We start from the raw sequence: 23,541 nt of genomic DNA on the forward strand, positions 1-23,541 counted from the left end.
ATAGTCACGCCCCTCCTAAATCAATGGCTTCTCCACGTTAACATCTTTTAAGGTGGCTCGGATCTTATAACTTGGCTATATCTGTGTTTTACCATCCAATTGAACCTCGTTTTCACTCTTAGATTACATCTGAGTGAAACTACTGTCATATATTCATACAAATGTTATGAAACGTCCATAAAAATGAAATAAAGCATGAGATTTGAGGCCTCCACCTTAAATCACATGCTGACATCGCAAGAAGCGAAGACTCCACCCTTTCTATGAGCTGCTTTGTAAAGAGGTGTTGTACTTCAACTCCGACGCTCGAATGCTGTCACACGGTGTAGTTTCGGATGGCAGGAACACTGGAATAGACTTGGGATTTAAACCGGTGTCTGCACTGGGAAAGCCGATTCATTTAACCCAGACACATCTCAGCGGACGTTCTTTGTGGACAAACCTAAACTATACAAATATTTTCTCTATACATGCCACAACTAGGCAACCTTGTGGAGGATTCTGAGACTTTGTCGCGAAACTTTGAGCTTTTCGCCACAATTATTGGTAAGTGTCAGAGTCATATTTTTAACAAGGATATTGAACTTTTTATGCAACTGCTGGTTTGCTGTCTATTCTTTTTTTTTAGTTTTGCAGTAAGTTAGGTTTCGGTTTAAAGCAAGTTACGTGTTTAATTTGACTTTTTACATTTGTTTTGAGTAAAAATCTATAATTAATTTCTACCAGCTCTGGCCGCCTTAGATTATTTGAATTTGGGAAGTTAAAGAGATTTTAATTAAGGACATTTAAAATTAAAATACTGTCATACTTTATTCACCCTCGTGTTGTTTTGTGTCACTTACTTTCTTCTGTGGCACACAACATTTGATTATTAAAATATGACTAATAATTTTTATATGTAGCAACTTTTTTCATAAAATACTGAGGTTGTCATTCTGCCTAAGTTTCCTTTTGTTCTCTACGGAAGAAAGTGAGTCAAATGGGTTTGGATCAACATGTTGGTAAATGACATAGAAATAAATTTTGCGTGAACTTCCTTTTAGCAGTAAATAAATATTGAGCTTCTAAGCTTCCACTTGATGTTAATTTATTGCTTATACGACAAAAAAAAAAGCTGTTTTGGACCTGCCTCGCTTGTTTGGAAATGGGCTTATACCTATTGTGGTCACTGGTAGGCGCTAAAACTACACCGTAAATTGTAGATGGATGGATAGATATTTGTTTCTCACACTGGTTCACACAACTCAGTGATGGCTCTGCTCATGCACCACGTGAATAAGTTGTAAAGTCTGGCATAAGGAACAACCACTTGGGCCTTATGCCAGAGTTTTTTTTTTTTTTTTTCATAGATCTGCCATATAACCCGAAACAAGTCCTTTTTTATCAGTAGTTTCTTCAGATAAGGTGTTATATCATAGCTGGCCCAACCATCTGTAGACGTTTGCAGACTGCAGCTTACAGCACATTTGGCACGAGAGCATGATGGTGAGTGATTGACGTAAGTGTCAATTTGTGTATCGCCCCAAGCGATGCTTATACGGGATGACTGGTCTGGGACGCGACGTTTCCTTAAGAGCATACTGTCTTTTATGGAGGACTATTTGAATAGAGATAATCATAATCATAATACAAGCTTTCAAACGTAAGCTGCACACGTAGACAGATTACAGGCTCTTAGAACATGCGTGTATAATTATATATTTGCATATGGATGATTCTTCAATACCATTATAGCTTTATACTTTAATTGACTCATTTTAAAGAGTATTTTTGTATGTTAAATTTCTCTATATTGAACTTGTCCCACACACAGACATGTTAACTTTTATTTCTGAATACAATTTTATTTATTTTTTAACATAGGCCTAATGGTTCCCAAAACTGCTATCATCATTGAAGAATTACCCATAAATCAATGTGTAAATAAAGAAAAAGGGGGACAGCGAGTTTGTATCGAAGTAACCATGTAGTTGCGCGATTGAACAAACGAAATTTTACATATTACAAATAAAACACCAAAATCGCTGAAACAAAATGGGTTACGCAAGACGAACCTAAAAAAATAATTACTGACAGAAAATTCGACCCCTAAAGTGTAATTTACGCAAATATGCAACCTAGACACTTTTTTGTTTATAATGCACACGTTTATAATGCGTTGTTTTGGAAACATGCCGTTTAGTGTAGCCATTTAAACATTCAAGGTGATATTCGGTGACTTTTGTTACTTTGACAGTTTGCCTCATGAATGGTGTGGAATTGGTACGAGTAGGTTGGAACTCCAGGACTGGAGCTCATCGCCCACTCAGATTGGATTTGTCCTCAATGAGGACAGCGATGTGGGGGGAGAGAAAGGAGGCGGGGTTTGTGCTCCACGTGGGTGAGGAGTCTGTCCTCTCGTTGGCTACGAGCGTGTGACGTCTTTACAGGAGCCTCCTCTGATTGGACAGCGCTTTTGTGGGTGTAACCATAGCTGCACAGTGGAAGCGAGATACGGCGAAACAACGGGCATTATATTATGCGTGTTTCACTGGAGTTTCTCTTCGCGATGAGGGCTGGGGTTTAAAAAAAAACCGTTGCGCTGGTTTTGCAGTACGCTGTCAACGACAAAGGACTACATTTTACAGAATATCCATGTTTATGCACTATCGGAAAATTAGAATTAAATACTGCTGTAAAAGAAGCGATTAATTTGGAGGCTCGCAGCAGGATCGATCACCAAACGGGAATAATCATTTGGGAATATTTTCCAAGAGCTTTTACAGATAGCTTTCCACTGAGAGATCCAGCCCTATCCATCCGCCCGCTTCCACCGACCCTGTCTCCTCTATCGTAGGCTATCGAATGGACCAGCATCCGAGCGCCCGGAGCTGCAGCAGTCGCGGAACTGCGCCGTCCTGCGAGAGCGTCTCCGGCGAGCCCCCCATGAATTTGTACATCCACTCCACCACCGGCACACGCTTCGAGCTCTCCCTTCCCGCAGAAGAGACCGTGGAAGGGCTAAAGAGAAGACTCTCTCAAAGACTGAAAGTCCCCAAAGAAAGACTCGCTCTGCTACACAAAGAAACGTGAGTAGTAGCCTGATGTGATACTGTTAGGTTGCACGGTTGCTTGTTTTTAACAATGGTTAAGAGCACGTCAGAAGGTTGGTTTTTGCTGGGCTTCCTAATGGAGATTTTCAGCCACCTCCGATGGCAAGCCGTTTTAACATTTATTCAGTTAAACTGACTAGTAGGTTTTATATTTTTTTGTGTTACCAGTACTTGTTTTTTTATCACTAGTAACAGTTACTGGTAATAAGCTTTCCACTTCATTAGCAATTCATTCATTAGTGCATTGAATTAGCACTGTTATCTATTCAGTTAGTCACTAGTACTTAGGCTATTCGTTGAATAATATAGTGTATTCTTTAGCTACTTGACTCTATTTCAATAATGACAGGTAACTACTGTTGTTACTTGTAATCAATTGCAATTCTAAGGAGATATGTGGTTCATATATATATATATATATATATAACACACACACACACACACACACATTCACTTCTGACTAGTACTTGCTGGCTGGTATGATTACAGTTTTTCAACTCATTAGGTAGTACTAACTGTTTAGTCGTTTTTAACCATTCAAATAGTTACTATTATTTATTCCAGTGTAGTTTCTAATCTTGGGATATTGACTACAAGCAAAACAATAATCACTTGTATGCAAGGAAAGAGCAGTTGACTTACTGAATAAATGGTAGTCACTACCGGAATAAGTAGCTACTTCGTATGACAAAGGTTGTCTCTTACTAGTACAAGAATAAGTAGGCTACTAGTGACTAATTAGTAAAGGAAATGGCTTGCCATAGACGCTCTTGGAGCCCTGTTTCACTTTGTTGCATGCACAGCACCAAATTTAGTTTTTTTTTTTTTTTTTTTGCTGTGGCAGTCCACAGCCTCTTGAATAGAGAAATGAAAGTGATCTAAGCTGTTGACAGTGTGCTGTGGAAGTCAGTTAGGCCATGTGCAAGGTGTGCTAGAAACCTGTGATATCTGAAACTGTACTTCTATTTCAAAACATTATGCGAGCAATATAAGCTTTACAGCCTATAAAGGGCCTAAAGGTGTTTCCCACTGACAGTAGGACATGCATTTACATAGATTTTCCTAATCTCTTGATTAAACTGGTTCGTTTGCTTGGTTAGAATATGCATGGCATTAGTAATTGTCATTATAAACTTGATGTCGGAGGAATAAAGCATTCCTAGTGGGACTTGCGCTGCTGTGTTAGAATATTCTAAGCGAACGTTAAGGAAATAAGAGGCAATGTTAGTTTCAGGGCAGTTAGCACATTGCCTAACAATTGCACTTGGGTGGTGGAGCTAGGAGGTGAGAGAGAAGCTCTTTTGTCACTTGCAAATGACCCAAACAGTTGCATTGTTTGTGCTTTGAATTGGGTTGATTGAAAAGCCCTCACAAGTAATCACCACCAAATTACATCATCCTTTTAAAACGAAGAGCGTCGCTTAATCTCTTCTGTTTGGTTTAGCTGCCTCCAGGCCAAGTGCTCAGTCCCTTTGTTCGGCAGGAGGTGGTGACATTTAGCCTGAGCACATGTGTGTAGCCTACATTATGCCACTAGGACAGATTTTTTTTGTTAAGGATTAGTGGGTTAAAAATACATTTAGACAGTTTATTTGAAACATTTGGATTCATGCGGGGGAGTTTCTGGACTAAACATGCTGATTTGTATCACTGGTATCAGACAATTTTTTTTGTCTACTGGTAGAGGCTACACGCGTATAAGCTTACTTTGTTTTCTATATTTGTATAAATATCTATATCTAGATAAATGTACATCATGTCTCGACCAAACTGTTATTTTCATGCTGTTATAGTGTACGGTTAAAAGGGATAGTTCACTCAAAATTCACCCTCATGTCATTCCAAAGCTATGTGACTCTTTTTTTTTTTTTTTATATATATATATTTTAAAAAGGTTTTCGTAACATTTTGGACCCCATTGACTTTCATTGGACAAAAACAGTTATAGAACATTCTTCAAAATATCTTATTTTGTGTTTCGCAGAAGAAAGTCGTAAACAGATCTGTTTTGGAATTAACATGTTGGAATTTGTCGCATCTTGAGTTTTGAAGACTAACATATCCTTGATCTTTCTAGACGCCTGAGTTCAGGAAAACTTCAAGATTTGGGAATAACGGATGGGAGCAAGTTAACGCTGGTTCCGACAGTTGAAGCAGGCCTAATGGTAAAAATAGCATGACCTACATTATATTTGTTGTACTTCGTTGACCCTTTTTGTCACACTTATATTTACCCTAATTTCTCTCTCTTCCTGAAGTCTCAAGCATCAAGACCTGAGCAGTCCGTAATGCAGGCGCTGGAGAGCTTGACGGAAACCCAGGTAAGGTTTCACTCTAATAAGGTCATCCCAGTAGATGTTTGAATTACACAGTGGCCCATTAAAATGGACAGTTGTGCGTACACTTAACCTAATTGCCAGGGCAGCACTGAACACTCGCACTTGGCTCTTTTTTTTAAAGGATCATTTGTGTGTTTTTGAACTCTCTACTGGGCAAGATGTTGCACTGACACACAGGGTAATGGGATACAGATGATGCCCTTCTAAGCTTTTAACTCAAAGACCTCCACACACTTACTACGCATATTTTAAGAAACACCTTCCAGTTTCTAGGCAACATCTATGAGCCGAGGCAAACCCCACCTATAAGCCACTTCATTGAAACGCCACCTTTCAAATGAAAGAAACTCCAAATACTATTTTATGATTATGACACTTTCTAATGTGTATTCTTACCTAATTTTACATAATGTTTTGATTGGTTATCCAATCTAATGTTGGATATTGACAGATATTTTGAAATGCACTTGTATGTGAATGAAAATAGTCCACCTCCACTGCATGTTCTTGCTGATATTTTGGGAAATCCTGGGTTATTGTGTTTGTGTGTGAGTGACATCAGTGTTTGCATTTGTGTAGGAGAGTAAAGCGCCAATCTGTAATGACGACAGAGAAGTGAGGTTGTGTGTACAAGGGGAAAGGGTATACAGGGGAGTACACCACTCTTAATGCTCAACATGCCTTTTCCCGGCAGCTGCAGTGCCTCCGCTTTCTGTAGAATAGCTTTTTAGCCTGTTAAAAGTGGCTCACATTTGTCCTTTCTCATTAAAAAAACCTTTTGCAGTGCCGTGCAAACGTTAGTTGTGCTTTTTCTGATCTAATTAGCTATTTGTAGGCAGCTAACAGTGTCATTTGGTTGCTTATGAAACGACCCCGTTTTAGAAATCGTAATTTTTAGTCATCTTTTGTGTCCTTTTTGTAGCTTCATGGTTACAGACGTGAACTGAGTCAGTAACATTGTTAAATGTGAGACACATCAGTCTTTCAGAACTGAAATTAGTCAACACAATTGTGCAGCCACAACGACTGTAAAAAGTGATCTGCTCTCCATGATACCTACCGTCCTTGTTAAGGTCAGGCTTCGTTGTTACAGTGGACGACCACATATACATAGCAGAACTCCAAGAGCTACAGTGTTAGCTTCCAGGGAAAGATCTATCTCAGACTTCCTCGTAACCAGACTGTTTTATGGAAAGGGAAGGCTTGCAATTATTGGAATGGCATTTTTTCCCCTTGTAACTCTGGCCTAACAGCCTTTTCTGGCCTATAATTTAAAGCTGCTGTGGTTTCGCGTGTCTCTCCATAGTCTCCGGTTTTACCCTCTCCGCCATTAAAGAGGAAGAACGGAATGACATCAAGGAGTTTCTTAGTTCCAAGGGAAAATATAGCCCAGTTTATGCAGTCCACTTGATTGATCCTCTTGAACATTTAGACGCCATTTTTACATCCGAGCAGCGCTTTGTTGCTGGAAACTGTGCCCATCAAGACGAAATAATGACTGGTGTCTGATTCTTCCGGCGACGGCGTACATTAATTAGAGGTTTCTGTGCTAATCCACCTCTATAGGCAGGTAGATTGCTCGCTTTGTCCTTGGGGGATAACATATTGGTTTGTTTCCTCAAGCAAGCGGTCTCAGTGCCACAGACTAGAGATGTTTTTCTGTCATAACTCTCCACCCTTCAGACACCCACCTACTCGCTTTCGAATGGGTCCGGTGCCTGTCATTGTGTCTGGAAATGGACAGATGCAAATAATGGGATTCAACAATATAGAGCGAGTCACCTCTCTGTCACCCCCTTGTCATTTCCACCCACCCAACCCCATTCCCAGAGGGAGCAAGGGATGAGAGGAACTGAATATGAGAAATGGATGAAGTGACGTCACCCTTGAGGAGGGTCTGGACTGGAGTGTATGTGATTACCAGGGAGGACAGTGATGAGTCAGAATCCTAGGTATAGATCGAAGACAAAAATAGAAGAGGTGGGATCGCACGTCACACTGAGTGGCTACACAGGACGGCGATGGCTTTCGTGCCATATCCACAATGCATTTTTTTGATTTAGCAAATATTTGAATTGGAAAAGGTGGGTTTTGGCATGTTGTGTGAACAGCTGGCACATGGGAGGAGATATTCGTTTGCATTCATCTGATCTGTGATCAGGGCCATGCCTATGTGTGTTTGCACAGAGAGCACTCCCGATCCAAGGGGGACTAAGTTGACATGGGCAATCACTTGGATTCGTGACTGTTCTTGTTTCCCATCCGCCTTTGTGATTGAAGTGCTCAGTTTCGTGACTGAACTGAAAAGGAAGGAAGGAGGGAGGGAGGGGGACCATGGATAACTTCTCTGTAGCCGATAACCAAGCCACAAGCTTTTTTTTTAAATTAGTGTTAAACTCTTCTGTACTGAGCTGTTACTTTTTTAGCACTGTTCCTTATATTTGTCATTCTTAGTGTTTCTTTATTCTGTGACCTTTCTCTAAATGTTTTTTTAGTCCTTAATTAATGCTGATTCCCATGATTGTAGATATTTTGAATCCTGTTGGCTGCAAGTGCGACACGTCTGTTTTGACTCAGTCTCTCGCCTACCCAGACTAATCTGTTCAGTCATCTGAGGAAAAAGGTGTTGCGCTTTCACGGCGCATATCTTTGATGGTCACCCGGAGCTCAGAGAATGAGGAAGAGGGGACAAGGCAGAAGCAAAATATATATATTTTTATACATCTCAGTGTTTTTTAAATTGAAAAGTCTTTTCAATTGCACCTACTTTTTTCATTCTTCAGAATATCTTCTTTTGTGCTCAACGGAAAAAATCTTTTGAATAAATGATGACAGCATCTTCGTTTTTGGATAAACTATCCCCTTAAGGGAATCGTTTCTGTCTGTGCCTTAAAATGATTTAGTTTTGGTCTACAGACATGATGGAAAGAGACTCCATGCAAGTTCTAGATGATCGAATTTAGCCTTTACCCACTGAATCCTCAGCGTTCAATCTTATGTAGACCTTGAGTAGGTCAAACCCCTCGAGTGAAATCTTTAAAAGTAGCCGTCTCTTCAGGGTTTGAAGAAAGATGCAAGTGATTGATTATTTTAAAGGAGCTTGTTATTGCATCCACACCATTCGTGCTCCTAAGGACTAGGCTGTACAACCCCCCCGGTGCGTTCAAAACCAGCCAGTCGATGATGAGGGTTAATAAGCTGGTTTTGAACTTTCAGTGTTTGCTGAGGCCTTTGATAGGTGACCAGTAGTCTTTTAGTCATGGTCGGTATCAAAAGAACCTGTTTTCTGATTTGACCCTTCATAGATGGGTGTATTCAGACTGTGGGTGAACGTCAGCCTGGTGCTGTTCCCAGCTCCTGCCCCATATCTCCTGTGCTACAGAAGAAACCGCCTGAAAATGAGTTCCTTGAACTGCAGGGACCCCAATAAATAAAACTGTCAGCTATAGAGTTGGGAGGGAGAAAAAAAAAACGGAAGGAGCCAGAGGCGTACTCTCACTGAATATTTCATCAGCATCTACTGGCATCCTTACACCCCTCCACCCTCTCTCTCGCTACAAGGTTTCTCCCCCAGCCCTCCTCCCCTGTCTCCCCTTATCATGTTTTCTTTCTCTCTCCTTCACTCGCTCTTCACTGCATAGCAACCGCAGCCCACTGCAGAGCAAAATGCCTCCCCAACAAATCAAAATGGACGAAGTGCAAAGATAAAGGAATAGTAGCGCTAGTCAGTTTCAGGTGAACCAATGTTGGCTTATCCAAGTATAGAATTCTTCAACATGGTAACTTGTTGCCATAGACAAACAGAATATGCAGACTTTTCCTGCATTTTCTGCACTGCATTTAGTGTTTAATTTGCGAAATGAATGAAGATATGCAAAAAAAAAAGTGTTTTAAACTCGTTTTCCAGTAAAATGTCTAAAAATCCTTTAAACAAGATCAATTTGCATGAGAAAAAACCCTGCATGAGATTTTAAGATTTGTTTCTATACAAGTCATGCTCTGGCAGATTTTCTTCACTTTCAGTGAACTTGTCTTACTAAAAGCGAAAAATCTGCCTGTGCAGTAAAACAAAAGTCCTTTGAAAACAGGTCCTAGAGATACAAATAGACAATCTCAGAATAATATCTTGATATTATTTTCAATTTAGTTTCAAATAATTAAAAAAGAAAATTGTTTTACGGATACTTTACCTGAAAAAATACATAAAAATAATAGTTATCTTTTTTCTGCATTGTACAGCATTATTATTGATAGCTAAAAGCATATTAGCCTAAATGTTAAGCTAATATGTAAAAGACATGGAATAATTAATGTTAAATGTTTGGCATTCCAGTTCTGCGAATAATTTTAAAAAAAAATGTGGTCACCGATTCCTTGTGGGCCTGTTTGGAGTTTGTGATCTGTAGATTGTTTATTTTTATTTTTCATGTAGTGAGTGAAGAAAGGGTGGATCCAGGTAGGCCTCCGGCATTTCCAAGCCAGTGTCAAGTGCGCTCGGTTATAGAACTTGATCTGAGTGCCTTGACAAGAGAGATAGTCGGTGGCCTTTAGAACAAAGAGACCTGTGCAAACGTACACTTGCGGTCTCTTTAGAGTACCTTATCCATTTTAGGCATTATAGACTACATGTTGACACTTCAGGCTCCATACACTTGACAGATTCTATATAGCAGTGTTAGAGATCTAGCCAAAGTCTGGAATTTCTGAAAGTCTTTTGATAACTAAATATAGGCGTTCTTCCACAACCACCAAGACTCTCCATAATGGTCTGTTAATATTTCTTAGTTTTTCTAGTCATGACCAGAACACTTAGAACACCACAAAAACATTATCTATACTTGCGCACACATTTCTCAGATGCCGTGTTAGTGAAGACTGAAGATCTGTAAACCCGCTGTGTCCTTGTGGTCATTCGTTTATTGCACCAGAAGCGTGTGGGCTGGCCGATGTATCGGCAAAGGTCTGTGTGACTCAAACTGACGGCTGTTGTGGGGAATGTATGCAGACCATGCCATCACCTTTCAGAGGCACTTTTACGGGTTTATGGGGGTTCACACGCTCTCTCATTATGTGGGATGAGTCTGGGCTTTGAGTGAGTCAGTGAGATGCTTGGGCTTTATGATGACTGATCTGCAAGGCTAATGTGGGGTCTGGCACGCTTTACTTGATGATTTGCAGGCCCGAATAATTTTAATTATTAGTGATTGGATGTTCAGCGCCCTCCTTGCTGCAGATATAAAAGCCTTTGTCTTCCGCTACAAAGTCACTCCGCTATATGGCAATGGAAGTAGAGTAATTATAGGAACATTTTGTTGAAGTCTGATTTGTGCATTAGATGCAAATCAACTCTCAAGACAGCTGTCAGTCAGGGGTGGGATCCACCCTCACTCTGGGGTGAGCCACCAATTTCACAATTGACATTTAAATGGGTTGCAATCAAACTTGACAGGATATTCAGTGTATTTTCTTTTAATTTGATTCATAGTCATGCATGGATATCAAGGAGGATTTTTTAAAAACTACTTTATCCTTCTTAAAGATTGAATAAGGGTCTCTGTGTCTGACTCTCCACGTCAGTGGTAAAGGTCAACTGTGAGAGTGGCTGTTTGATGGAAAAATAGATAAGCAAAAGAGCTAGAGAAAAAACATGGAAGGTAGAACCCAGTGATTTAAAAGGTTAACAGCAGGTCAGCCAGCACAAGCACGATCGGACGATGTATAGATCTGCTGGGGGTATCTTCATGGCTTTCATTGTCTTTTTTCTGGTACCTTTGATTCTTTCTTTGTGTGTTAGTCATTCTGCAACTTTACATATTTACTATCACACATTGGTGAAGTTAGAACATCATCAGAATGTTGCAGACGCAACACAGAGAGTCTGAGGGTTGAGATCGAACAAGGAGAAGGTTGTTTCGAGTCAAGACAAGCACTGTGTATTTCTCGCCTTGTTTTCAAGGGGTCGGAGAGACCCTTGGCTCAACTACCATTCTGAGTACTCCTAAAATGAACAAGCCTTTCCGGTCCAGCCTTTCAAACAATTAGCTATTATGTGACTGTGTGGCGAGTGGGTCTGCATCCTGTTTCTATGGCTGATTTTTCAGGCCTGGGGCCAGACAGAAGTTAGTGTTTCGTGGGTGTGCTGAATGGTAGAGTGTTGTGTGTATGTGTGTGCCTTTTGTATACTTCTGCTTATTCATAAAAAGGCATTCAGTCATATTGCCAAATTCTTTTCCAGTTTATAGTAGTACAAATGGAATAACCAAAGCCACCCCCCTCTTCATTTCCTGTTCACAGGTCAGCGATTTCCTGTCTGGCCGGTCTCCTTTAACCCTGGCTCTGCGAGTAGGCGATCATATGATGTTTGTCCAACTGCAGTTGGCAGCGCAGCACTCGGGCGGCCCACAGTTACAGCATCGGCATCTCATATCACGCGGAAGTCCAGAAGGCACAACAGGACAGTCTCATGGAGCTTCGGGCTCTGCTTCTGGGATGGCGAGGGTTTCACACAACCCCCACCCACATCACCCGCACCCACATCCTCACCATCCAAACACAAAGCTCCCATCTAGCCCTGCGGCCTTCCCACCTTCCCCCTCTATCCCATCTGTTCCTCCCATATACCCCACCTCAGCCTCAGGGCACTGTAGCCCTCCACCGAACCCCTCTCAACTCCCTAGAAGTTTTCTTCACTCCCCGCAGCCATCTTCGGCCTGTCCCACCTCTCCAAGCAGCCCCAGTCCTGCAGCTTCCTGTCCAGAGGTGAGCCACTGTTTGTCCTACATTATCCAGTATACAGTAATTTTGTATAATAATGGCAATAGAGTTTATTTACCAATTAGATAAGATGCACTAAGATGTAAAAACCATACTAAAGGTTGACCACTGGCCCATGTATTCCACAGGCCAACTGCCCAGCAAAGACGTCTGGCAACTGTAACACTCCCTCGCGGTCCCGCAAACCAGGCGCTATCATTGAAAGTTTTGTGAACCATGCTCCTGGAGTCTTTTCCGGGACATTTTCAGGTACAACTTCTTATTAGAATTTTTATAGAAGATTTATGTAATCTAATTAACCTATATCTATAATGTATATCTAATCTATATTTCTATATATATTATATATGTAATCTATATATCTAATCTATAGCTATATTGGTTCTTCCCTAAGGCACTTTGCATCCCAACTGTCAGGACAGCACTGGACGTCCCAGGCGGGACATAGGCACCATCCTCCAAATCTTGAATGACCTTTTGAGTGCAACCAGGCATTACCAGGGCATGCCACCATCACTCACGCAGCTCCGCTACCAGACCCAGTGCAACAGCCCAAGTTCGCCAGCACCATCACCATCACCACCGCCCTCACCTCCCCACACTCCCGTACTAACCGGCCTGCCTACCAGAGTGCCCTCTGAGACTCAGCCCACCCTCCACCCACTGGTGCAGTGCCAGAGCCAGATCCGCATGTGCAAGCCTCCCGGTAAGTTTTATTGCATTTGCCAGAATTTGGCCATGTAGTGATGCATGTCCTGGAGTGTTTTCTGTAGCTAAAAGTATTTAGATTGATGCCAAGAGGTTCAGGATTCAAATCCAAGGCAGTGTTAACATAGCTTCAGAAGGTCCAAGACAAGGGTGTAAGAATAAGAAAAGTGAAGGTGTTAGTGAGGGGGAGAAGGAACTAGGCTTGTTCTTTCAGGCCCTGGTAGTCATGCTCCAGCAGCCACAGCATGTCTGGCTTTGTCTCTGTGCTGACGGTGTCCTCTTTCCTCTGAGAGGCAAAGAATGGGGGTGGACTACTCTGTTACCAAGAGGAAGAAGGCAGAGAGCCAGAGCGAGAGAGATAACGAAGCGAGATAGCGCTCACAGACGTGTGGCAGGTACCCCGCTCTGTCTGGTAAAAACTGATTATCTGGGGCAGCTCACTTTAGCGCTGAGAAGGAAATTGAACTGCTCTGTCATAAAACACCACTGTTGGAGAGTACAGAGATAATGAAGAAATATCATCCTTGCACTGTTCAAAGCACGGGCCTGTTATCAATCTAGACTAGATTAAAAGCATACCAAGCTAACACTGCACAATATGAATACATATCATCAACTACTTGGGTGGATTAACTTCGGTCACTCGATTTTCACAAAGGGGTTAGGAATCCTACGCATTTTTTTGAGATGATGCATACTTTTCCCGTGTGTTAACCCCTCTTCTGCTTGCATAATACTCAGTCATTGGCCTGTTTCTCACTTTTATACTGATCCCACATTGAAATGAAATAGGCCATCCTACTGGTTCCCTTCTTACTCATCTGCAAAAACTGTCCCAGCAGTCAGAGCCAGGGCTACTCAATGGACGCTTGTTTTCATATCAGCCTTCAAATAGAGATTTGCACAATATGAACTCCAAGAGAATGCTTATTGTGTTTGAAAGTCAGCAAAAGGAGGTGGAGGGAAAATACCAAGGGTCCATTCATAAAATTGTTGTTTATATCCGGCCAGTGACTGCCCACTGATTAATTGGCACTTCCTCTTGGGCAAGAGAGAAAAAAAATGGAAGGGTGATGTGCCTATTTTCTAGACAAAACTGCTTTGCTTGTCAACATGTTTGTGAACCCATGGTGTAGGGCGAGATTTAGTTGTGAGATCGCTAGACGGTTGTTTTGAGCTCTTTAAGACCTTTATCTCTTACCACCTGGTGACCAACTTGTCTACTTTGGACAGACACCTGTGTCTTTCATGACCCTTTGAAATGTCACATACTTTTAGCCAGGGTATCATAATTTCTCACTATACTGTCTACTTGATGTGATTGCAGACCAAACAAACCCAATATCCCCACCATACTTGTTTAGATATCCATCTATGCACACTGCTGTTGGATTCTTCTATGTATTTGGCTTTGACAGACTGTAGTCAGTGTTTGCAGTAAGGTTGGAGAGAATATGGGGGATGGAGAGCTGGGGCTGCAAAGAGGGTTGGCTATGCTTGACTCAAATTCCTGTGCTCGCCGGGGTCTCTCAGACCACTTTGCCCACTGCAGGCAACCCCTTTGTTTGACCTAGTGTGCTCAAATAGTGCAGTAGTGTACAGGCCTAGCCTTTTGTAGAATGAGTGAAAGAATGAATGCCTGTAGGTTTAAAACTTAGGGCTGTCCTTTAGATTTGGTGTTGCCTGGCCACTGCGCTGAATGGAGGGAGGGAAGGGGGATGAAACAAGTTTCAAACTGGGAGGGGGCGGTTAGTGCAGGAATGCTTTCGCCCCTCAATGTTCTGTACTATCTGTCAGCTCAGGTTAGTTTAGTTTGGGCTGTGCAAGAGCGTCAGGGTGGAGCTGTATTTTAGCTGGGTGAGAGAGAAAGAACAAGGAAGGGTGCTTGAATTCCTCCCCTCGCTCATTTAATCCGACCGAAAGTAAACGCTCCTGGCTGCTGTGTACATACTGCGGCGATGTGAAATGTCAAGATTTCAGTCCTCTTTGTCCTGGGCTCCCTGGTGCTTAAACATGGCCAAGTTCTTTTCCTAACCCAAAAGAGACAGTTTGCCTCTATGCGGATTGCTTGATCAAGTGCCCCAGGGCTCTCACCATGTCACTGTGGTGCTCAGACCTGCCCAGCTCAACCGGGGGTTAAATAATTCATTCCCCCTCCTTGCTCACTGCCAACAAGCATGTAAGAAACCCCCCAGGCTGACTATCCTTAGCTGCTCATCAGGCGGGGGCCAGGGCTAGCCATATCCGATATCTTTTATTGCTCCTAGTATGCAAATTGTGGTCATTTGAGACCACGGCTCCCTGCCGGGTCATTGAAGCCATCGCATCAGAGAAGCAATGGAGATGTCAGGCTTTGGCCGCTCCCCTGGTTTAGTTCTTGCTAGGGGTGCAGATGGCTGAACACAATGCCTGTCCTATGCTGTGCACCCACTCCGAGCTCCTCCCAACCCAGAGGCAACACTGGCGCCCATCCCAGCTCTCTGGGAGTTAGCTACAGCTGGCCTATAGAACAGAAGTACCTACTGATCTCAGAGTACATCTTAACATTGCAAACTATAAAATAGTATTTTTTCTTGGGGTCAAACCTGGTCATTTTGTTTGAAGATCCTGAGGAGTTTTGGTTGGACAGTGCAAATGCTATAAATGCCTTAAGACCTTTAAGAGTGTCCAGAATAAAGAATATCTTTTAAAATAGTTTAAAACGCATGCCATTTTCTAGAAATGTACTCTTTTGTATCTAATTTGGTTTCCTGTTGTTGTAAAAACTTTTTCTAAGTTTTTAATTTAACGACCATTTCCAATTTTATTATTTTAAATAGTCACTCTACATGACTTTGATTTTGTGGTCAAAAGTTATTTAAATATTAATAAGCAGTGAAGTAATTTTTCACAACAATATTATTTTTAAGTAACAACATTATTTAACATATAATCACTTATTATTATTACGAATTTCATTCTTTTCATGAGATTTTTTTTTTTCAGTTCAGGAATCAGAAATCAGGTTTTTTGACAGAATTTTTACCTTTATGCCTCAAAAGTATATGAAAATAAATTTGAATACCTAAATTACAAACATGATAATCTATGAGGAAGTATAATCAACTCATTGTATGAGTGTATTGTATTTTCAAAGTATGTTTGGGGAAACCAGTAGATCTGGACAAAAAATAACCATTAGAGGCCAAAGTTTGATGTCTGACACACTGTGACATACTTTTGTTTAACTCCCTCCTCCTCTGCCAAGACATCTCCCCCTTGATGTAGAGTGATTGCTGCACCCAGACTCGAAAAGATCAGAAGACTTATCAAGACAAACAAACAAACAAGTCGAAGACAAGTGTTAATTAAGCTGATCTTTAATGGATCAATGGCAAAAGGGAAGCTCAGAGAGACTGCCAGATCGCTGTACTGTGGGCCGACACATTGGGTTGGGCTTAATGTTTACCCAAAACCCTGCTTAACTGACCTAATACCTGCAGACAGGCCAACAGCCTCATCGATTGGGTAAAAATCCTCCCTCCATTGCTCTCTCTCTCCTCATTCTTAATCCACCTCCTTTCTATTCTCCTCTCTCACGTGGTTATCAGCACTCGGCCTGAATCTTTCTCCCTCCATGCAGCGATCAATACATTCTCATACATCAGCTCGTTCCCTTCAAAAAGCACGAGGCGAGAGCATAACATCCCAGTGTTTTGCACGCTGCTACTTTTTAGATTCCAGAGGGATTTTTTGTGTAATCTCTTCCACCCTCCATGTTCTCATTTGCCTATTTCTGTCTTTATTTATGTTCCTCTGAGGCCTCCGTCACAAGGCTGTATTGAGGAGGAGGAACGTGGGTGGATGTGGGTGATGGGGGAGGGGGTTAGAAAGAAGGCCAGGTGTATATCTCATGCGCGGGCCCAAACAGCTGTGTGGCAGGAGGCGGGGCCAGGGTTGTTTTGTCCTTTCCTCCCCCTGCTTCTTTCCCCTGAGGCTCGGGCAGAGCTTGTCCTTTTTTTTGCCCCAACCCCCCTAATTTGAGCCGCAGGCCTGAGAATGCCGAGTGCGCAGTGAGGACACTGCAGCACACACGGCTCGCTCTGAGACAATGCATCTTTGGCGAAGGAGGATGAGGGGAAGAAGGGAAGGGCAGAGAGGGTGAATGCAGGGGGGAGGGGCTTTTTCTGTCCATGATGTTCACTTGCAATCGTTGCTGGCAGCAAAATTACTCTCTGTTCTTGTCCACCCACCCCCCATATGTGTATGAGTCCAAACCTTAGCATAGGGAGGGGTCTAGGAAGCATGAAGGGACAGAGAAGGGAGAGCTTTTGCACTGCTTCTTCTGTCTTTGTTCCCAGTGTATCCCAGCCCCCCTACCGCAGCCGTTCACTCTTTTTGCACTCACGACAGCTTAGGCGGATCTGTTGGGATGGCTTCAGGCTGGTGAGCTATGCCACAGCCTAATAATAACCCCCCTAAACGGGTGCATTGAGTCTCCCCCCGGGCAGCCACGCTCGTCCTTATAATGATGCGGGGGTTGTTCGAAACATTCAAGTTAAGTTTGTTTTTCCTTGCAGCACAGTCCCCAAGCCATGCCAAACTAGTGGTGATTTTTTTACAGTGTCTGTGGATCTGTTTGAATGGGCGACTGTGTGAGAAAGGACATTGGCAGAGGCCACAAATTCTCACAAAGAACAAAAAGGAACTTGGCTTAGTAGCCAAGGGTCTCCCTTAATGTCTTTGAGACCATTGTAAGCTTCAAACAATACCTTGACAGTGGCATGCCGTGCCCAGTGCCGTTAATGAGCTCCTCTGCTTTTTTTTTTTCCCTCACAGATTTTTTTGTAGTTAGGTCCCTTGGGGCACCGCAGCCTTATGCAGCAAGGTTTTTTTTTTTTTTTTTAACCAGCCCCAGTTGGTATGCAGAGAAGAGCTGACAGGCTGCAAGGTGAGGTGACTGGCCTACTTTTGAGGCCTAGAGTTGCAGCAAGACTCTTTGAAAGGGCAGATGAAGGAGAAAAACAGTAGTGTAAGCATAGAAACCCTTTCTGAACGCTTTTTCTGTTGAGTTTGTGCAGTTGAACAAAGACTAAAAGAAGTCAAAGACTTCATAACCTGTAAAGTCCTATAAGACCAGAACCTCTCTAATCATGCTAAAATGCCAGAGAAAGCCCCAAATCTGATTTGTCTAACCAGGTTAGGAAGGAACTGTTTGGTGGATCCCTGTTGTTGTTTGTACAGCCTGTTCTTTCTCTACAAATATCCAAATGATTTAAAACTACCACTTACATTTGTATCGCAAATCCTTCCTAGATGGCTCAAACCCGCCCATCCCGGAAAGGTATTATGTAAAGGGGGAAAATTAAAGCCACACGAAATCCTGATTTCATTTTGATATGGAGTGCTGGATGAAATTGATTAGCGAATGAGAATATGCATCTGAACTCTTTTTCTATTTTTGGGTGGAATTCCAGAGCATATCTTTCTCACTCTACCTCCTTGTCTGTCTTTCTCTCCTTAGGTATTGGGGAGGGTGAACCATGTGTGCATATGGGGGTGGGGGTCTTGGTATTGGGGGGTTGGGTGGGTGATTACTCGTTCAATGAGCTCAGGCCAGGAAAAGAAAGGGGGGAAAAAGGGCCCGGCTCACTTCGCTTACAATTTCCATTCGCTTGCATTTTCTATTGAAAGCCAATAGTAGTGTCCTCGCCTGGAGATGGATTGCTGCGCTAGAGCTAAGGTTTAATCAATAGGTCTTTTTAATTTGCAATCGATCCATGTTAAAAGCTACTGCTGCTGGTGCTGTGCGTATGTGTGGCGGAGCACATGCGATGAAAGTCTATGCTCGGGATTATTGACATTCTAGCCGGCTATTTCATTATTTAATTCTGGGATAGTTCCTAATGGAGCTGGCTAATAGATTGTGGTTTCTTTTTCTCTTCCATTCTCTTGAATATATTTATAAATGAAAGGTTTAGGGTTGAGCTGTGGAGTGGAAAACCCCCACTAAAACCATAGCATTGTTTGTGAGCTTAGAAATTGCAAGGTATTTCCTTCCTGTTTTGGAAATTATATTGCTTAGGAATGTTGCATGCACATGTGGGCGTTGGTCTCCTCACAGGCATGTAGGTTCCTTTACGAGAATGCACTTCTCCCTTTTGCGTATCTCAAGGACACGCCTGCCAGAACCCCTTCTGATAAGGGAAGAGAGGACTTGCTGCCACATACTGGGATGCTCTTCTAAAATGAGACGGCAGCAGAGTGTACCTTATTTCTGTACTGACTAAAAAAGAGAGAGCGATTGGCCGGAGGTAATCGCAGCATGCCTTTTTAAGAACATCAACGTCACCACTCAGACTTTAGTTTATTTATCCAGCACCCGGCCTTTGATAACATTCAGCAGGATCACCAGTCGGGATCCAAAGCACTGAGTCATTCTGTCCTAGACCAAATATGTGTACTGCACCAGCACTTCCCCCTGCAGAAAACACTAGCGTAGATAGTCACTACCTTATGTTGTGTTTTGGATGCTTGTCGGGTTTGTTAATCTAAGTATTTCTTGGTCAACCAGCTCTGCCTGAATGCTTTGGTGCGCCAACTAGGGATGAGTCACAGTGGTCAACTAGTCATTCAACAACCTCCTAGTCATTTATTCAGTATTATTATTATGTACATATTTAAATAAAAAAATATATATTTGTTGACATGCACAAATTGCCTTTTTTTTAACACCTTTCTTACCCATCACAGCCATACACATTCAAATGGACGTCTTGAGCCATTGTTTCACGTCTTTCGCTTCTTCTTTTTTTAGTGTCTCGTCATGGGTGTTGCAATTTTAAGATTGCATGTAATTTAGGATTTGAATTTGGAACTATGTAGTTCTGCACATTCTTGGCACTGATTAAGTTAGTATAAACTAGCTAAAGTTGCTAAGTAGTCTGAAGCAACAATTTAAGGCTTTACTTTTTCTTTTCTTTTTTTTTTAGACTCTAACTCTAACTCTTTCTCCCTGGTTCTTTAGGAGACCGATTGCGTCAGACGGAGAACCGTGCCACACGCTGCAAGGTGGAGCGACTGCAGCTGCTCATGCAGCAGAAGCGTCTGCGTAGGAAGGCCCGGCGAGACTCTCGTGCCCCGTACCACTGGCTCCCCAACCGCAAGGCCGGGCGCAGCAACAGTAACAGCAGTATGTCTAGCGAAGGCTCCCTGGACCTGGACTTTGAGGACTCTGTGTGGAAGCCCGACGTCAAAGCTGATATGAAATCCGAGTTCATCATGGCCTGAAGCCGCAATGGTTGCACCATTTTCAAGGAAGATTGGGGTTTACACTTTAGAGAGGAGAATTTCCGAAGACTGTACACACAGACGCACATTCAGAATATGGTAGGCTTTACTCCTCGTCTATCCTATGACCACAAAGACTTTACACAAAGGAAGATTCATAGACTTTCGCTTACCTTACGTCCTTGATAGACTACAATCTTGGAACAGACTAAATTTCCAAATGACGATGTTTGGATATGGATTGGACTGATGAATAGACAGAATTTGGACTCTGAACGTCCAAGAAGTAAACTCAAATGAGCATAGCAGACGTCATCGGTGTTGGGATTTGTTTTTCTTTCCTTTTTTATGTTTTTCCTTTTTTATCTAGGGGGAAGATCCATACATGCCAAAAAAAAGGGCATGATGAACTGACAAAAATCAGATACTGATCCTACTTCCTCCTTTTTTCGTTATGAATGGGCATTCACAGTTCAAGAATCATTTGAAGGGGGTTATCTTCTTTGTTTTAAAGTCCTGTTTTTCTTGAATCATGATGATTTTTGAAACAATATGTAGCATTACCCACAAAGCATTCAGGTTTTTTATCTTGTAGACGAGGAGGGTTCATTTGCACACACACCTGTGATTCGAAATAGACGAATGATATCATAACATAAGCAAGAAATGGCACAGTGCATGTTTAGTATATAAATGTACAAAAAAAATACAAAAAAGTCTTTCTCAACAACAGCTCAGTAGAGGTTCAAGTAGGAAACTAGAATATGAAACGATACAAAAATATGCTGACGTGATTTGAAGATGCGAGGCTTGTGAAGTTGGTTGTTTTTAGTATATATAAAGAACGACTTTTCTTTTTACCTCCGCGAAATCAAACAAACCAACCAAATGTAAAACAGCAGTTGCTCAGCAAGGCTCAAGTCACGCTGTGAAATGAATCTGATGTTTTATAATCATTTAAATACATAACTGTCTAAATGTGTATAATAGAGAGAGTGGTGGGGTGCCAGAGGAATAGTTTACAAATGTGCATTATAATGGCAGAGGGGAATCTCTCATTTATGCATTCAACTAAAACGACCCGCCGTTCAATGGTTTTATTCCAGCAAACACTGACAGTTGTGACACAATTTCAACAAGATTACCCTTATTTGTGCGTTTGGCCAGACTTCTTTGCAGATTCCCACGTAAACATCCAGATTGGAGCGTATCTCCCCCCTTTACACTCTGATAGTGCCTCATATATAGACGTACTGACATATTCAATCAGGCGTTCCACAGACAGACGGTTCTGCTGCTATATGGGACTTCTCTTTGCATGCAAAAGTGTGAATTATCCTGATCCTTTTTTGTAGAAAATAATAACAATACTGAGAAACTGGTGCTGAAAAGATATACAAGCATGAATTTGTGAAAAATGGGGTGGGGGGGGGGCTTCAGCTATTTGGGATTTTCGATTTGGAAACGTGATGTTACATATCAGTTGCAAACCAAAACAGGACTGGAATTCTACTGTACATGGATCATTTCTGGACTAACTAAGGAACAATGGAATATTTTCTACTCTCAACATCCAAGGGATTCTCAGAGCAAACCCCAGCACGTCCCATTGACCTGTCCAGATGGGGACTAACCAACCAACATTCGCCCCTAATGACTACTTGGAAATAAACGTGAAAATGTCCTAAACCACATCGATGTTGCACTCACTGAGTTTGCAATGAGATTACCTACCTGAAAGGGAACATTGTCTTTTCCCCTTTTTTTCTGTTCAAGTGGCCTTAACGTTCATTATCTAAACACTTGCAGAGTGGTGGACAACATAGGGATGTTTCTTTTTGTTTTTGTCCTGTGTTTTTGTTAAAGCATCACTTTTTCTAGGGCAATTTTTGTGTTTAGGAGGTGGAGGCTCTATTATGTCAAGGCTTCGGTGCCTTAAAGTTTTGCCCTATCGGTGTGTACAAAAAAAAATTCTGAACAAATTATTCGCATTTATGCAGTTTTTATCAATTTATAGGAGCTCTGGTAGAATATTGTCTTTTATGATTGTTACAAGTCACAACCTGGAGGTTAAACAGGTTCCATCAGTGTGTTCCGTTGTTTGTTTGATTGCGTCCCTTGAACCCTGCTGTCCTACAAAGAAGCAACAAATTTAATTGAAAAAAGGAAGTTTCAACTGCAGTGCTATAGTGACAAAGTGCCCTAACTCTCAACTGAGAAGTCCTTTAAGGACACATTGACAACATGCACTTCCCTTCTTCTCAGATAAATGACTTAAAAGGACAATTTCTCCCTTTCCCCCAAGAAAACCATTATTTAATTTTTATATATGTATGAAATATACTCTGTGTGTGCCTCACCTATATGTAAAGCGGTAAAAAAAAAAAAAAGAAGTGAAAACTGAAAAAAAGCATAGGAGATGATCTGATTTTTAGGATAGGGTAATTGAATGAGGGTGGAGGGAGGGAACGGGGGGCATTTTCAATAGTTTGTTGGAGTTCTGATCACATCATTTAAGTTGCCTGTTCTTTCTTGTAGCCAATGAAAACTGATTACAAGAGTCAAGAAAAAAAAAACAATTTACAATGTTCTAGCTATAGACCGGTGTAGCACATGTGTGACTGTATTAATTTATGAAACCAAAATGGTAACTGTGAATTATGTATTTCTTTGTGCTTTTTTTAAAGTGGGAAGAAGGCGGGAAAAAAGGGCGTTGCTGTGCCCTGTTTTGTTTTTGTGGAATATAATGGAAATAATCGAGTAAAAAAAAAAAAAAAGGAAAATATCTAAATATATTTTTTTCTTAAGCAATACATTTCAGTGTGACTTGTGATAGGACATTTTCTTTTTTTAGGTAATAAATTGAAAGAAAAAAATGAATTTTTTGGTGTATTTTGTGTTTTTTGTCTGTGTGACTTAATCCCATGTGGAATTTTCAAGCTATATTACTATGAAAAGCTATGAGCTATATATAAAGCATATAAAGCTACACTATGTGAACGATAGATAGATGGATAGATAGATAGATAGATAGATAGATAGATAGATAGATAGATAGATAGATAGATAGATAGATAGAATCAACAGTAGCCTATTGGGCATCGTCGACCATTTTGGATTCATGTTTTCACTTAGCTCGTCATGTTGTCTGAATGCTAATTTGGCAAAAACAAGATATCTTATGAGGCAGAATAGCTAAAATACTAAACTTTTAAAACAAACTTTATGTGAAGAGCACACTTATGATGCTTCAAAATGCTGTTTCCTAAATTGCTAATGGTAGCTTTGGGAACAGAGCAATTATGTTAGTAGCCTAGCTTGTGTTGTCACCTTACTGCTAATTCGTTTCTTTCTCTATA

The 23,541-nt window shown here is 41.5% G+C and overlaps 1 protein-coding gene across 1 annotated transcript; it reads left to right on the plus strand.

The window, feature by feature from the left end:
* The first annotated feature begins 10 nt into the window (after nucleotides 1–10).
* Nucleotides 11–23,062, plus strand: midn (midnolin). Its single transcript, XM_079593538.1, has 8 exons — nucleotides 11–546; nucleotides 2,837–3,068; nucleotides 5,170–5,257; nucleotides 5,351–5,413; nucleotides 11,726–12,190; nucleotides 12,334–12,454; nucleotides 12,600–12,911; nucleotides 19,920–23,062. The coding sequence occupies exons 1-8, from the start codon at nucleotides 471–473 to the stop codon at nucleotides 20,180–20,182; spliced, it is 1,620 nt and encodes a 539-aa protein (XP_079449664.1). The 5' UTR covers nucleotides 11–470; the 3' UTR covers nucleotides 20,183–23,062.
* The last annotated feature ends 479 nt before the right edge of the window (nucleotides 23,063–23,541 follow it).

Source organism: Phoxinus phoxinus (genome assembly GCF_949152265.1).
Source record: "Phoxinus phoxinus genome assembly, chromosome: 20".
NCBI classification, from domain to species: domain Eukaryota; kingdom Metazoa; phylum Chordata; class Actinopteri; order Cypriniformes; family Leuciscidae; genus Phoxinus; species Phoxinus phoxinus.